Raw genomic sequence first — 16,669 nt, 5'->3', positions numbered from 1 at the left:
GGAGCTGTTCACTCTACACCCTCCCCCCTCAGAAAAGGCCTTAAGCTGAAGCCAAGCTCTTATAGGCTGTGGCCACCCTTTGTCTGGCCCGCTCAGCACCGTTTTCCTGGCCTCTGAGGGGACCTGCTCCTGCGTCCTGAGGTGCGGGCGGGGCAGACAATCCCAGGGCAGGCAGACCCTAGGGACAGAGCTGGGGAATCTGAATTGGTGGTGGATCAGCATGAGGAAAAATTTGTTGCATCGTCAAGTCATGGCAACATCCTCAGGAAACAATCCATGACTCCTGCTCCTGGGGGCTTCAGACCTGAAATAAGTCCCTCTGCTGCTTCTTCAGCTCTGCGGCCCGCCCGTACCCTTCCATTGCCCTCCCTTTCACTTTCACTAGCCAGACTCGGTTTTGACCAAAGGGTAGTACTTGATCCAAATACTGGCACCAGAGGCCTGGCCAGGTAGCTTGCTTTGTTGGAGCTTCTTCCGGTACATCGAAAGGTGGCAGGTTCGATTTCTGGTCAGGGCACGTACCGAGGCTGTAGGTTCAGCCCCGGTTCGGCATATGTGGAGAGGCAGCCAATCAATGTTTCTCTCTCACATTGATGTTTCTCTCTTTCTCTTTCTCTCTCTTCCTCTCTCCCTCCCTCTCCTCCCCTCTCCCTCCCTCTCCCTAAAACATATCCTCAGGGTAGGATTAAAAATATACTTAGCCCTGGCCGGGCCCTGGCCAGTGTGGCTCAGCTGGTTGGGCACCATCCCATGCACTGAAAGGCTGCCAGTAGGCAGCTGATTGATGTTTCACTTTCAGATTGATGTTTCTCTTTCTTCTTGTCCCTCTAAATATCAATTTTTATATATATATATATATATATATATATATATGCACTAGAAAGGGGGTTTCAGGCCTGGGCTTCAGGCCAGAGGCTCTGAGATTCCCCTTTATGTTCAGCATTGGAAAAACAGCAGCTCATGGTACACAGAGGAGAAGCAGCTGATCAAATTATAAGCTGCTGCAAACACCAGAGGTCACATGCTCTCTGAGGGTCACAGTCTGAGGAACTGTGTGGACTTGGCCATGGACAGATTGATAGGAATGAAGAAACCAGGAACACAGAACGTCAAGTGGCTGCTTATAGTGACATTGAATAATGTCAAGCAAGACAAGCTCAGATGTCTAGATTATTGACTCAAGGAATTAAATGAACTTCAAGACCGTTATGTGATGTGGCTCAAAGGGTCTGTAAAGGCGGCTGCTGTAGGCCATAGGGCACTGAGTGAGCCTCGGGGAGCGTGAGAGCACGGACAGCAAGGCCTCGGACGCCCTGTTCCTGAGCGGCTAGACCAGGTCACCTCAGGGTCTGGTGGCATCCTCATCTGACCCCCTGATCTAGAGGTTAAAATACCAGGGAGAACTAAGCTAAAGTCCCTGGTGCTCCCTCTCATTTTCCAAATAATACATCAAAACAGTGTTATGTCCCTAAGGGAGTTATAGAAATAGCCACTGTCAGTGACTCGAAAGATGCAGGGGTGGTGACGTGTCACATCATTTTGTTTTGTTGTTGGCTGACCAGCATCCTCACATCCTTCCTATATGGGGGTGATACCCTGCTGTGTGAGTCCTGGGGAGGGTGGGCCCCTCTCCCAAAGGAAGGCACTTCGTCCGCAGACTTCTGCTGGCACCGGTTAGCAGTGGGCCTCTGGGCCGCGACAGCCCCACTCAGATGGCCCTGAGGACAGCGGAGAGAGGGAGTCCCCATGGAAGGTAGAAGGTCAAGAGCTACAACTCACCTACCCTCACAAGGTCCACACCCTAATCCCCACAACCTGGACTAGTTAACTTATTTGGAAAAGGGTTCTCTTTGGATACAATTAAGTTAAAGATTTTGAGATAAGGAGACCCTGCCAGATTATCCTAAATCCAAGGACAAGTGACCTTCTAAGAAATACACAGAGAAGATGGACAAAGATGAAAAGGTGACATGACCATGGAGGCGGGGACTGGAATGGTGTGGCCAGTGCCAAGAAGCTGGTGACGACCGAAGGCTAGAGAAGGCAGGGGCGGGTTCTCCCCGAGCCTCTGCAGGGAGCGCAGCTTCCAGAATCTAAGAGAACACCTTTCTGTCGTTTCAGGCCACCAAGTCTGTGGCAGTTTGCCGCAGCCTCAGGGAATACACCACTTCTCCAGTAAAGCTAGAGATAAACCCCACTTTGGGCAGAGAAAGTTAGGAGGGTTACCTAACAGCGTAGGGAGAGGGCGGGTGATGGACCTAGCAGAATAGGGGCAAAACCAGAGAGCGTCTGGGCCCTGTGAGAGCCTTCTCCAGAGGCCTGCGGTGCAGAGCCCTTAACATCAGGGGCAGGACGACTCTACCAACGCCATCCTCCTTCCTCAGCACCCGGCCCCAGCCGCTGGCTGTCCCCTAACCAGGTGTCCACGGTGGGGCAGGAGACGGTGAATGGACCTTCCTCCTAGTCTGAGGCCTACACAGCAGTCACTACTGACCCCCAACAATCTCAACAAACTTTGAGCCCCCTGGTGTGACATCTACTCGAAACTGACAATAAGAAAACAACCCAATTAAAGAGTGGCTGGCAAAAGACTAACAAACACTTCATCAGAGAAGATATATGGATGGCAATTAAGCGCATGAGAAAATGTTCCACATTAGTCGGCAGGGAAATACAAATCAAGCCGCAGTGACATAGCACTACACACCTATTAGAAAGGCTAAATAACTAAAAATTCAAAACAAACACAGCCAATGGCGAGTGCGGCGGGGCCGGAGCCTCTGGACGCTCCGCGGTGCTGACGGCTGCGCGGCTTCCGCCCCTGCGGGAAACAGTTCCACGTCTCCGAGACTGGAGCACGCATTGCCTCGAGACTCAGCCTTTTCACTCGTGGGCATTGGTCCCAGAGAAGTGAAAACCTGTGTTCACACAAAAACCTGTACACGAATGTGTGTAGCATCTTTATTCATCATTGCCCAAACTTTTCAGAAATAACCCAAATACCCTTCAGCCGGGACACGGAGAGGCGCGTGGCTCGGTCTGCACAGTACACTTGGCCAGGCCTGTTTGTTTTTGTAAATCGATATGCAGTATCTACATTACAGACGGTAAAATACTCAAATGTTAAGCACCCCAGGAGGTGGATTTTTACATATGTGCTACCAACACTCCAAATGCAGATCTAGAACAATCCCAACACTCCAGAGGCCCCTCCTGCGCCCCCAGTCAGTATCCCTCTGAGGCAACCCTGAAGGTTTCTATCACCCTGGGTACTTCTGCCTCTTCTGGAACTTCGTGTAAGCAGAATCACGCAGTCTGTATTCCTCGGTCTATGGCTTTTCTCACTCACGCCCATGAGCAAAACCCCTATGACTGCACGTGGGAGTCAGAACTCAGTTCTTTTCTTTCTTTCTTTTTTAAAATTTTGTCCTTTATTGATTTTAGAAGAGAGAAAGGGAGAGGGAGAGCGAGATAGAAACATGGATGAGAGAGAACATCGATCGGCTGCCTCCTGCATGCCCCCCATAGGGGTTGGGCCCACAACCTGGGCACATGCCCTGACCGGGAATCGAACCGGTGACCTCTTGGTGCATGGGTCAGCGCTCAACCACTGAGCCACACTGGCCAGGCCTCAGTTCTTTCCTAAAGGGGACAACTCAAAGTAAAATATTTACCTTAGACTGGGGAAGGGCTGGTTAAACCTTATGAGGCTTTGGTACAGAAAGCACTTAATTCTTGCTTAACATTCTGGAAGCACAAACATTGCCCACGCTCTTTGCTCTGCTCACTTGTAATGGGGGAAACGCCATGCTTTCTCCTTCGGGAAGCTGGCAGTGAGCAGCTGGAGACGGGACTGATTCGCTTCACTCACAAACCGAAGTAGCCCCTCCGTGCCTCCCTGCCTCCTCGCGTGCAGGAGAGAAGGGAACCATATTAGCTTCCCTGTGGCTCAGCTCACAGGGGTGTTGGGGTGAAGGGGGTGGGGAGAGCGGGAGGGACCAGGTTGAGCTTGTGGGAAAAGCGGTTTTAAACACTGAGCTCCAGACCTGGCCAGTTTGGCTCAGGAGTTAGAGCATCGGCCGCAGACCAAAGGGTCCCAGGTTCGATTCTGGTCAAGGGCATGTACCTCAGTTGCGGATGATCCCGGCCCTGGTCTGGGTCATGTGAGAGGCAACCAGTCGATGTGTCCCTCCCACGTCCCTCTCACGTAGATGTTTCTGTCTCTCCCTCCCTCCCTATCTGAAGATAAATGGGAAAATATCCTCATCCTTGGTGAGGGTTTTAAAAAAACACTGAGTTCCATAAAAATAAGAGAGGATGGTGTTGCTTTAGTGGTATTTCCGTGTCTCCAGAATTGGGTGGGTTTTTCTCCTTTTGAGGGCCTCCTGGCTGGTCCCGCCAGGGCTCGCTTATATTCTGCCCTCCAGTGGTGTAAGGGTGAGGGGAAGGGGGAGTACTCAGGCTGAGCGCCTACTGTGTGCCAGCCACTCCCATGGTGGTTCTACATACACTGTCTTTTCATTGTCTTTTTTAAATTTTGATTTTTTTTTTTAATTACAGTTGACATTTGCCTGGCCAGTGTGGGCCCCATCCCCAGTGGGCGGCGTGCAGGAGGCGGCCAGTTGATGTTCTCTCTCATCGATGATGTTTCTATCTTTCTCTCCCTCTCTCTGAAATCAATAAAAAGAAAAAAAAATTTTTTTAAATAATTACAGTTGCCACTCAATATTATATTGGTGGTTAGATATTTGCATACCTTTTGAAGTGATCCCCCGATACGTCCAGTTCCCACCTGGCACCACACACAGTTATTTCAATATTTTTTGCTCTGTTCCCTGTGCTGGGCTTTCCAGCCTGTGACCACTCTGTAACTGTCCCTCAGCCTCCCCTCTTCTCCCGTCCCCCACCCCCTCCGTCTGGCAGCCGTCAGTTTGTGCTCGGTATCTATACGTTTGTTCACTTATTTTTTTCATTAGGTTCCACATATAAGTGAAATCATATGATAGTTGTCTTTCTCTGACTTACTTCACTCAGCACAATACCCTCTAGGTCCATCCATGTTGTCACACCACAGACATTGTCTTACTCAATCCTGACCTAATGAAGGCGCCCTCATGCTCTCTAGACAGACGAGGAAACAGACTCGGGGAGCTCACACATTTAAATCACTTGTCCAAGGCCATGCAGCTAGTTATGTCTGGATCAAAGCTGTGCTTGAGCAACCCAGCCTGGCCCCCGGGGGCTGCTCCCCACTTCCTGGGCTGGGGAAGGGTCCTGGCTGCAGAGAGCAGTCCTCCTGGGAAAGCCGCCTGGTCCCACACCTGAGCACACCCCGGCAGCTGCACGCTTCCCGGCCTCCAGCCCCGGCCACCGAGGCGCTCACACCTGCTCCCACTCACACGTGGCCTTGGGTAGGGGTCAGGGTGAGCAGAAGCATTAACTGAAGGGGTGAGTCTTACATGCTGGAATTGCAGATATTAAATGAAATGAAAGGGAAACTGGAATCACTTGAGAAGGACTCCCTAAGGGCCTCTAAAATGGCTCGTGGAGACAGCCCCTGTGTGAGGGCCAGAGGAGGTACACCAGAGCCAGAACCCCCCCGGCAGAGCTGGTCAGCCGCAGGGACCTGGCCTGCCCTAAACGCCCACCAGGGCCTGGAGAGGTGGAGGAGCTGGGAGGCTGGGACCCCTCCCTACCTGAGCCTGACCTGCCAGACACCTGCGTTTGGGTGGGGCCCAAAGCAGGGCCAGACGGGCGAGGCAAGAGGGGCCTAGGATGAAAAAATAAGCAGGTGCTTACTCCCCGGATGCTTCTCTCGCCCCACCTCAGTGCCAGCATGCTGAGGAGCTCAGGGTCCGGGGGTGAATAGCAACAATAATAACAATATCTATTATATATACTATAAATGATACATAGTAATTCACTTAACCTGTACTACTTTTTTTTTTTTTAAGATTTTTTAATTGACTTTTAGAGAGAGAGAAAGGGAGAGGGAGAGCGAGAGAAAGAAACACTGATGAGAGAGAACATCGATTGGCCCCCAACTGGGGACTGGGCCCACCACCTGGGCATGTGCCCTGACCGGGAATCAAACTGGCAACCTCTTGGTGCAGGGGTCGGTGCTCAACCACTGAGCCATACCGGCCAGGCCATTGGCCACACTCTGAACCATGATGCAATATCACCCCCCCACCCCCACACAAAAGGTACCAGGTGCCCAGTTGCCACCCACTTACCTTATCAGCACCCCCTCCCCCCAACTTGGCCACAGCTGGGCCTCTGCACACAGAGGCCTGTGAGATGGGGAAGGGGGGTCACATGTGGGCAGAGCTTTTATAGCCCCACCACCCCAACTGGCTCTGTCTTCTGCCACCTGACCTGCTGGCTGCTACCTACACCAGCTGTGCCCATTCATCATGGAGAAGATCCTTGTCCTTCTGCTTGTCACCCTGGCAGTGGCCTATGCGGTTCCTGACCCCCGAGGAATCATTGTCAACCTGGTAAGAGGCTCTTCAGGGGAGGAGTCATTTGGACCCCGAGATGAGAAGTTTTTAAGCTCTGATGTCTCCACCTGGGCTCCTGGAGGGCTGCGAGGTGTAGCATCTCTTCGTTCACCGCTGTGCCCTGTCCTGAGCCCCTTGCCCAGGGGCCCCGGAAGAGGCTGGTCAGCGTGGCACATGCTCAGAGCAGTGGTTCAACCTGGCTAAGGGATCCTGTAAGAACTAGAGCCCTAGGCATCCCCCTGGGGATGCTGGCTCAGAGCCCAGTGGTTTGAAAGCTCCATTGATTCTGGCTCCAACCTAGAGGGCCCACCTCCCGCGTGCCAGCCAGAGTCCTAAATGCCTCACGTATTCAGTCCTTAGACCAACCACCTGAGACGGGTACCATTAGTATCAGCCCTGCAGGGCCCCTCCACGGAAGGCAGAACGGGCAAGCCTTTCGAGGCCACCATCCGTCCAGAGGTTCTTAGCTGGGGCCATGCATGGGCCTGGGGGTCAGGATCCCCCTGAGATTATGTGCAAATACCTGTGGAGGAGGGAGAAGGAGTTTTCCAGGGAAATGGTCCTTAATTTTCACAGGCTCCTTCCTCAGAGCGGTGTGGGGCCCAGAGAGGTCCAGAGACCTTGGTTTCGGGCCACAGGTGCACCTTCCATGGGAATAATGAGGCAGAGCAGGGGAGTGACTTCCCCAAGGTCACCCAGGCAGTTGGTCTTGTGGCCTGTACAGGAACCCTGCGTCCTGCCCCGAGCCCAGGGCTGCCTCTCCGGCACCACACTGCCGGTTTCTCCGGGGTGGGGGAGGGCGCACTGTGGGCGGTGGGGGAGGGCGCACTGTGGGCGGTGGGGGAGGGCGCGGGGAGGACGCGGCTGACGCTGCCTCCGCAGGAGGAGGGCGAGCTCTGCCTGAACAGCGCCCAGTGCAAGAGCAAGTGCTGCCACCGGCCAGGCGGCCTGACCCTGGCCCGCTGCGCACCCAAGGCCAGCGAGAACAGCGAGTGCTCTGCCAAGGTGGGTCCGCAGGACTGCGGGGGGCGGGGGAGGAGGCCCTCCTGGGGGGGCATGGGGGGAGGGCCAGCCTGGCCCTCAAATGCTAAGGAGACAGAAGAGGAAGGTCAACAGGCTTCAGAGCGCTTTCCCATCCCATGGCCTCTCACAACTGACCAGGAGATGGGTGGGGACAGGGATTTGGTATCTCCATTTCATGGATGGGTAAATAGAGGCTCCCCAAAAGATCTAGTTAGTAAGAGCAAATGAGGCAGAGTGGGGACCACAGTGCTGGGGGGGGGGCGCATTGAGGAGGAGAAACACCACCTGAAAAGACAGCCTACCTGCTGGTTCCTGGGGTCAGGCCCACGGCAAGCGATGCCCAAAGTAGCCCCCGTAGCCTGTGACCCCCCGGCTCCATGTCTCTGCAGACGCTCTATGGGGTTTATTACAAGTGTCCCTGTGAGCGGGGCCTGACCTGCGAGGTGGACAAGACCATCGTGGGCTCCATCACCAACACCAACTTTGGCACCTGCCAAGACCCTGGACGCTCCAAGGAGAACCAACCACCCAGCACCCCCTAGTCCAGCATGTGGAAGGATGCTCCTCTTTTACCTCCTCTCCCCGCTGGCCACCCCTTGACCAGCACCTCCATTTTCTGATTGGGTTCTTGGCAATTAAAGCCCCTTCTGCAAACCTTCCCCAGGCTCCTGGATGTTATTGCTGAGTTGGCGTCTTCCTTGATATTCCTTCCATCAAGCCTTTGCCCCATCAGGGCGGCATCGAACAGGTCAGAGGAAGGAGGAATGGGCCTCAGGCCCAGCAGGATGAGGCTGCGCAGACTGGAGACAAGGTAGAAAGGCAGAGAGTCCCAGAGCAGTCTCACCCCCCTGGGATGCCCTCCTTGCCCCTTGAGTTCCCAGACACACAGGTGGAGAGACATATGATCCCTATTCTTTGCCCTGCACCAAAACTTACCTGTTCCCAGTGCTGTGCTTACACCTCTTTTCTGGGCCCAACTCTCACATGTGATCAGTGGACAAAACTCAAGTGTGAAGGGTTAGACCACTAACATCGATGTGGGTTTACTGTGCTCTCAAATCAAACCCTCACAGCGATCCTAGGAGAATGCACTGTCTTGACTTTAGAGATAAAAGAAGTTGCCCGGCTGGTGTGGCTCAGTGGATTGAGCGTCGTCCCATGGACTGAGAGGTCCCAGTTTGATTCCTGATCAGGGCACTTGCCCAGGTTGTGGGCTCGATTCCCAGTAGGGGGCGTGCAGGAGGCAGCCAATTGATGTTTCTCTCTCACGTCGATGTTTCTCTCTCTCCCTTCCTCTCTCTCTAAAAAATCAATAAAAAACATATTGAAAAAAAAGTTAAGTACCTTGCTCATTGTCACAGAATTTGAGAAAGTCGCCACTAATCCCACCTAACTCCACCTCTCCCCTTCCTACAGTTCCATTTTTCCCCAATTATCCATACCAAGACATTGGGTGGAATTGTGAGGAATTAAGTTGCCACCAAACCTGGGCTCCTGTCGCTGAGATGTGCCAGCAGAGGTTCACTGACCTGGGTGGGGTACCGGGGACGTTGATCTTTGCCTTGGAAATGCCAGAAGCAATCCTCTTTCCAGACCCCTTGAGGCTTAACCACCCTCAAGGAGCACAAAATCTTGTTGACATCCTATAATCCAGCAATTTTCAACCCTTTTCATTAAAGACACATATAAACTAATTACTAAAATTCTGTGGCACATCAAAAAATACATTATATTTGCCCTGGCCAGTTTTGCTCAGCGGTTAGAGCATCGGCCTGCGGTCCCGAGAAACCTGGGTTCGGTTCCCACTAAGGGCACATACCTCGGTTGCAGTTTGTCCCTGGCCCTGGTTGGTCGTGCGGGTGGCAGCTACTCGATGTGTCCCTTTCACGTGGATGTTTCTCTCTCTCTCTCTCTCTCTCTCTCTTCCTCTCTCCGTCCCACTCTATCTGAACAAAAAATGGAAAAACGTCCTCGGGTGAGGATAAAAAAAAAAATTATATTTTTTGCTGATCTGACAAAAAATCGGTATGATTTTGATTGACTTACAAAATAAGAATAGTAATTTAATTACCTACCCTTTTTGCTCCAAAGTGACTTTTTAAAAAATCAGGTGCCCATACTCGTATATAAGGATTTCTGGTACCCAAGAGTTAACCAATCAGATGTAACCTTATTATGCAACATGACCAATAAGATACAACTTTATTATATGACTTATATATTTATGGTTCAAGACAGGGCATTCACACCAGATGGCCATTTTTGTGCTGGCTGTTGTCATTTTGTTTGTTTGTTTTGTTAATCCTCATCCGAGGATATTTTTTCCATAGATATTTAGAGAGAGTGGAAGGGAGAGAGGCAGTGGGGTGGGAGAGTGAGAGAGAAATATTAATGTGAGAGAGACACATTGATTGGTTGACTCCTGCAGAAGCCCCAATTTGGGCCTGGGATCAAACCTGCAACCCAGGTATGTGCCCTTAACCGGGAATCGAGCCCGAGACCTATTGGTGAATGGGACAAAACTCTAACCGCCGAGCCACACCACCGAGGGTGCTTTTGTCATTTTTTTAAATGTTTTCATTGACTTTTTAGAGAGAGAGAGAAAAACATTGATGTGAGAGAGAAACATGGATTGGCTGCTTCCTGCACGCCCCCTACTGGGGATCAAGCCCATAACCCGGGCATGTGCCCTGACCAGGAATCAAACTGACCTCTCAGTCCATGGGATGACGCTCAATCCACTGAGCCACACTGGCTGGGCTGTTGTCATTTTTTTTATTTGACAATCTAAGGAGAAAGAGGTCAATACCCTTGACTAAAAGTCAGGTATTGCATGTTTTAAAAAGTCTTGCCTGGTGGATGGCTCAGTTGGTTGGAGCATCGTGCCTTACACCAAAAAATGGCAGGTTCTATTTCTGGTCAGGGCACATATTTAGGTTGCAGATTTGATCCCTGGTCTAGCCCCGTACAGGATGCAATTGACTGACATTTCTCTCATATCTCTCTCTCTCTCTCTCTCTCTCTCTCTCTCTCTCCCCCTCCCTCCCTCCCTTCCTCTCTCTCTAAAAATCAATGAACATATCCTTGGGTGAGGATTATTTTAAAAATTGTTGCACCCTGGCCAGTTTGGCTCAGCGGTTAGAGCATCAGCCCACAGACCAGAGTCCCGGGTTCGGTTCCCGCTAAGGGCACGTACCTCAGTTGCAGTTCATCCCCGGCCCCGGTTGGGGTTGTGCAGGTGGCAAGCAGTCTATGTGTCTCTCCCATATAGATGTTTCTTTCTCTCTCTTCCTCCCTCTCTCCCTCCTGCTCTATCTGAAGATAAATGCAAAAATGACCTTGGGTGAGGATAAAAAAAAAAACTTCTCTACAGGTTTGGATGTTTCTTATTGTGACCTGGTCCAATCCCCCTGTTCCCCCACCTCTAGAATAGGGTGATAACAGTGCCGACTCCTCAGAGGGATTTTGTAGGATTAAATGAGATCATGTGTGTAAGGCCCCTGGCATCTCGTGAGCACTCAATAAACATTCAATTCTTTATACACGTTTGTTTTATACACTGTTTTTACATTTCTGAAATTGAAAGTCAGAGTACCAAAAGCTCAGGTGTACACTTATTATGGAGTGGGCTGGAGCCAGAAAGGGAGTGGGGCTGGGAAGGGGAGATCAAGTCTCCTCTGAAGGACTTGTATTCAACAGGAGAAGATCCTGGTGACACTGAGAAGGAATACACCTGCCAAGAAGAACTCCTTGTAGTTAGTCGGGCACAAATTCACTGAATCAGAGTCTAGCAGTGGTTGCTGACGGGTCTCTCACCCACGCTGCACTTCAGGGGAGAGCCACAAACAACTGCCCACTTTCTGCTGTGTTCCTGCTGGCTGAGTGAACCCTTGTGATGGGAGTTCCTAGAATTGTCTTTCAATCAGTGGGTGAAACCTGTCACATCCAACATCCTTATTTGCATTTTTACTGACTAGTCAGAGCATCTCTATAATGACCAATCAGAACACAATTCTGACCAATCAAGACATTGTTATTTGGACCAATAAGACTGTGCGAATTTGGGTTCTTCATTTGCATAGAAATGGACCAATCAGAGACCAGTGCAAGAACTTTATAAAAGAAGGCTTGCCCAGGCCAGTGGGGTTCAGCCATTGGAGCGTCTCAGGCTGAAGGGTCAAGGGTTTGATTCTCTAGTGCAGGTACCTGGGTTGCAGGTTCATCCCGGCCCCAGTCATGGTCCAGAGGGAGGCAATCAATCAATGTGTCTCTCTCACATCTATATTTCTCTCTTTCCCTCCCTCCCTTCCACTCTATCTAAAAATCAATGGAAAAACATCCTCGGGTTAGGATTAACAAAATAAATAAGTAAAATAAAAGACCGCCTCTTTGTTTCAGCAAAGGGCACTTTTGGCTTCCTCCGAAGATGGCATCTCCTGGTTTTGCAAACTGTTCATCTGACAAATTTCTCCTTTTACCACACCCCAGATAGAGGATTCCTGTTAGCATGGGCTTGGTGGCTGCAAACGTTTGTCAACTGCTCCAGGCCCAAGAGAATCCCTTCCTATTTCCTCCCTCATCTCCTCCCCACCTCCCCACCACCCCAGGAACTTGTTTCATGCCCAACCCACCCAGCCCCCACCTCCAAAGCAGCAAATATTGAAAGCTCTTTATTTCAGTGATGGTGCATCATCGCTTCCTCCCTGCCCGCCCCAGTTGGTGGAGGCTCTGGGGGCCAGGGGCAAGAACACACAGGTCTGGAGGGTGGAGGAGGAGGGGCAGGAGGCAAGGAAGAGAGATCACTAGAAAAAAACTTTTCTTAGCTGGCTTCTTTTTTGCAATTTTCTTACAATGGCTGTAGACAATTTTAAATGATTTTTCTTTCTTCATAAATATACAAGTCAGGTCCCCCTGGCAGGGACACTCATTACACAGGCTGAGGAATGTCTGGGAAAGACAGGACTTTGACTTTGACCTAGGCTGCTGCTCTGCCCTCAGCCTTGGGGGGCAGCCCCCATCTCCACCCCAGCCCAGCTCTGGGACCCATTTCTTGCACACAGCAGAGGAGCCTAGGCATAAAGTACTCCCTCACCCAGCTGCTCAGAGTCTGTGCTCTGGTTGCTCCCTCCATGCTGACCCCTAGGATTGCTCAGTGGCCTCCTATCTCTTCTCCTAAATCCTTTCTTGTGCAAAATCCAGCCAAGAACACCTGGGGCCACAGCAGAGCTCGTGTGTGTGTGTGTGTGTGTGTGTGTGTGTGTGTGTGTCTGGGGGTGGGGGGAGTCTGAGGCAGAGTAGAACCAGGGTGAGGGTTAGACTTTCTGGCTGTGCCCATTTACTCTGCTACGTTCAGGGTTTGCTGGGATGAACCATGGAGAACAGGAACCCTTGTTAGAAAGGGAAGCATGGCCACGTCTCTGGGGCGGGGACCCACCTGGCTCTGTCCTCAGGTTCCCCTGGCGGCGGCGGGAGATGCAGGCACAGCAGAGAATTCCCAGCGCGGGTCTTTCCGGCCCGCTCACCTGCCGCCTTCCCCGGGCTCCGGGTCCGCCGGCTCTGCTCCCCGGGCGTCCCTCGCACCGAGCGCTGTGCCGACACCCACTGCGTGCGAACAGCTGCCCTCGGACCCCGTGGTGGTGCCGTGCGATCGCGTGTGGGGATCCTGGCGGCCGCACCCGCTCTTGCCCTTCTGGCTCTGGAGGCCGTGCCCCCGGTGTCCTGTTGGGAGAGGACCCGCCCGCCCGGCGCTCTCCCCCGGGCCCCCACATTGTGCCCCAGCACCACCCCGGCTGCCGGGCCGGGCATCTCTAGGGGGGGACTCGGCGGCGGGGCTGGGGGCGGGGACGAGCGCGCCGGCGGGACCTTGCTTGTGCCCAGAGGAGCCGAACAGTGTTTCGGGTGTGGCCCTTGGTGTCCCCCAGGTAGGTTCCTCCTCCAGCACCCAGCGGGGCGTCCACACCTTCCCGCCCTGGCTCCTGCAGTTCTTCCAGCTCTTACCTACCTTTTCACCTGAGCTGGAAAGTCGCCGACCACCCCACCCGCCCACAGACACGTGCCACTGACCCCAAAGCCGGGCTCGCAACATTCCCTCGTCTGTCTCCGTCACCCATGGCCTCGGGTCCGACAACTGCAACCGCCATTCGAGCGGCCGACGCGAGCCCCGCGGACAACAGCGCCGCCCCCCGGGCGCTGGCAGAGCGGCAGCCGGGACTTTCCGCGGCCACGGAAATGCGCCTTCTCCGCACGGGCCAACCTGGCCGTCCCTAGCCAGGCTCACTGGGCTAGTGTGGCTGAGGAACTGAGTTTCACATTTTGTTTGCTTTTCATTAATTTTCAGTTAAGAAACTGCGTGAGACTAGAGACTAGGCCATTGGACACGCCGGGCTCTGGGCGAGGAGGTTTGGCAACCGCAGACGTGAGATAGGACGGCACAGGCAAGACGTTGAGCAAAAGAAGCCAGATTCACACACACACACACACACACACACACACACACACACACACACACACACACACACTGTGAATCCATTATAGGAAGTTCAATAACAGGCAACACTAATCTACAAGGATAGAGGTCAGGAGAGTGTCCCCTTCGGGACTGTTGCTGGCCGCGAGCCTGAGGGACCCTCTGGGGGGCTGGAAATGAGTCTGGGTGGTGGGTATGAGGGTGTTTGGACAGGTGTAAAATTCATTGATTTTAATGTAAATCAGGGTTTTGGGCATTATACTGCATGTAATGTTACCTAACATTGTATGTTGGGTGTTATTAAGGAACGATTGTGATTTGTGTTAGATATGTATAATCGTATTATCGTGTATGACTGAGCGGGAAAGGCGCACTGGATTGGCGATGGCTTCTTCCTGGCCTCTCTGAGTCCACTCTTGCCAGTCACACCCTCCCCCACCTCTACCCTCCACACTCTCACCTTCCCTTTCCCTTCCCCTCAGCCCTCTCTGGCTTTCAGTCCTTCCCTGCACAGTTAGCGGAATCTTTTCTCAAGAGGTAAATCCCTCGCACCATTTCCACACTTCAGACCCCCACGGGCTCCCCAGAGCACTCAGACATGGAAGCTGGGTGGGATCTGCAGGCTGACTCAGTCACCAGATCTCCTGTGACCCCCTCTTCACACGCCTGGCAGCCCCATTGGGCCCCTGAATGCCATTGCACCGCTGAGTCCTCCGCCCAGAACCCCCTGCCCTGTGACGCTGCCTGGCTGCCTCCCTCTCTCGGCACCCAGCTAAAGCAGTCCTCATCACCTAGTTCATCACACTTGTGACTCTCTAAAATTATCTTCTTTCTTTCATTAAAAAAAAGTTTATATTAAATATAAATTTAATTAATATTTTCATATTTTACTTATTTGCTCCCTACAAAAGAATGCTAGCTCTACAAGGGCAAGGATTTTTGTGTCTTGCTCAGAGCCCTAACACCTAGAAAAATAATTTACATACAATAGGTGCTCAATAAATGAATGAATGGATAAATGAACAAACGTCTCTCTTACCAGATGGGGGGGTGCAGTGTCATATTCACCTCTGGTGGCAGCACCTGGCTTTTCCCTGGCACAGCTCCCATGACAAGAATGAGTTTTCTTTTCCTCCTGGACATTCTCCACCTAGTACTCCCTACTGCCCCCACCTTCTGGCTTTCCCACGCCAGTCTCTTTGCCCACTCACCATCTCCAAATAGTGTAAGTCTTAGGATGGTGGCAGAGGAGGTGACTGCACCCTCTAGGTTCCTTACCAAATGTCTGGTTTGTTGTGCTTTTAAAAATTGGCTGCTGGTGAGGGGAAAGAAAACAGAGGAGGACGAGAAGGACCAGGAGCAGCAACCTCCAGAGCATGGCCAGAGGTGTTGGTAGCACTGCTAAGGTCCATCTAAATACCCGGCATCTGCCGTGTGACCAAGGCCTGGAGGTGTGACTGCCCTGGCCTGGCATTGACAGGAGAGGCTGGCAGTGCTGTGTGGGCTTCCAGACCACAGACAGAGGAACAAGCAAGGGGTGGGGGCTGGAAGTTCTCTGACCACAGCTGCATCCTGGACCACTTGCTGTGTTCATCTTGCTGCCATCAGAGCAGTCTGGTGTGTGCTCGGGCTCTGGCGAGATTTGGGTTCAATCTCAGCTCTTGCTTATTGGCTGTGTGATCTTGGGCAGACTTCTAACGTCTTTGAGCCTTAGTTTCCCCATCTGAAAAATGCAGGATAATAACTACATCACTGATGCAATGCTTAAATAGCAGGTGCTGTGCTTCACATAGAGTAGGCACCCAATAAACAGAAGTGGTTATTATCTTTAGAATCAGAAGATCTCAGAGGTAGAGGGACTTCAAATGATTCCCTCATCCAATCCAATTGTATATTATTATTAATAAACAGCATATTGTTACCAGAGAGCTCTCCGTGTCAGAGGTGACTCTCTCTTCCTCAGGTCTTGTCAGTTCTCAAGAAAGAATGCAGAGGAGTGAAGATGGCAGTGTTAAAGCAAAGCAATTTATTAAGCAAAGCAGGCAAATTTATTAGAGAAGCAAATCAAGATTTATTAAGAATACACTTGACGCCCTGGCCGGTTTGGCTCAGCGGTTAGAGCATCGGCCTGCGGTCCAGAGAGACCCGGGTTCGGTTCCCACTAAGGGCACGTACTTCGGTTGCAGTTTGTCCCCGGCCCTGGTTGGTCATGTGGGTGGCAGCCACTCGATGTGTTCCTTTCGCATCGATGTTTCTCTCTCTCTCTGTTCCTCTCTCTCCTACCTGAACAAAAAATGGAAAAATGTCCTCAGGTGAGGATTAAAAAAAAAAAAAAAAAAAGAATACACTTGGCCCTGGCTGGTTTACTAAGTGGTTAGAGTGTTGGCCTGCGGACCAAAGAGACCCAGGTTCGGTTCTCGCTAAGGGCACGTACCTCAGTTGCAGTTCGTCCCTGGCCCTGGTTGGGGTTGTGGGGTCGTGTGGGTGGCAACCAGTCGATGTTTCTCTCTCTTCCTCCCTTCCTCCCTCTCTCCCTCTCACTCTATCTGAAGATAAATGCCAAAAAAAAAAAAGTGTCCTTGGGTGAGGATTAAAAAAACAAAAAAAAAAGAATACACTTGGCCCAGCTGGTGTGGATCAGTGGTTGAGCATCAACCCATGCACCAAGAGGTCGCTG

General features: G+C 52.0%; 1 protein-coding gene across 1 annotated transcript; it reads left to right on the top strand.

Annotated features, from left to right (window-relative positions):
- The first annotated feature begins 6,416 nt into the window (after window positions 1-6,416).
- Window positions 6,417-8,068, top strand: CLPS (colipase). Its single transcript, XM_036248660.1, has 3 exons — window positions 6,417-6,500; window positions 7,386-7,508; window positions 7,916-8,068. The coding sequence occupies exons 1-3, from the start codon at window positions 6,417-6,419 to the stop codon at window positions 8,066-8,068; spliced, it is 360 nt and encodes a 119-aa protein (XP_036104553.1).
- Window positions 8,069-16,669: the final 8,601 nt, after the last annotated feature.

This window comes from Molossus molossus, unplaced genomic scaffold, assembly GCF_014108415.1.
Source record: "Molossus molossus isolate mMolMol1 unplaced genomic scaffold, mMolMol1.p scaffold_m16_p_8, whole genome shotgun sequence".
In the NCBI taxonomy this organism is placed as follows: domain Eukaryota; kingdom Metazoa; phylum Chordata; class Mammalia; order Chiroptera; family Molossidae; genus Molossus; species Molossus molossus.
This window is presented reverse-complemented; position numbering and strand designations above follow the sequence as displayed.

Coding starts and splice junctions, on each gene's coding strand:
- CLPS (XM_036248660.1), top strand. CDS start 6,417: ATGGAGAAGATCCTTGTCCTTCTGCTTGTCACCCTGGCAGTGGCCTAT. Junction 6,501..7,385: donor GAGGAATCATTGTCAACCTG/GTAAGAGGCTCT, acceptor CTGCCTCCGCAG/GAGGAGGGCGAGCTCTGCCT. Junction 7,509..7,915: donor ACAGCGAGTGCTCTGCCAAG/GTGGGTCCGCAG, acceptor ATGTCTCTGCAG/ACGCTCTATGGGGTTTATTA.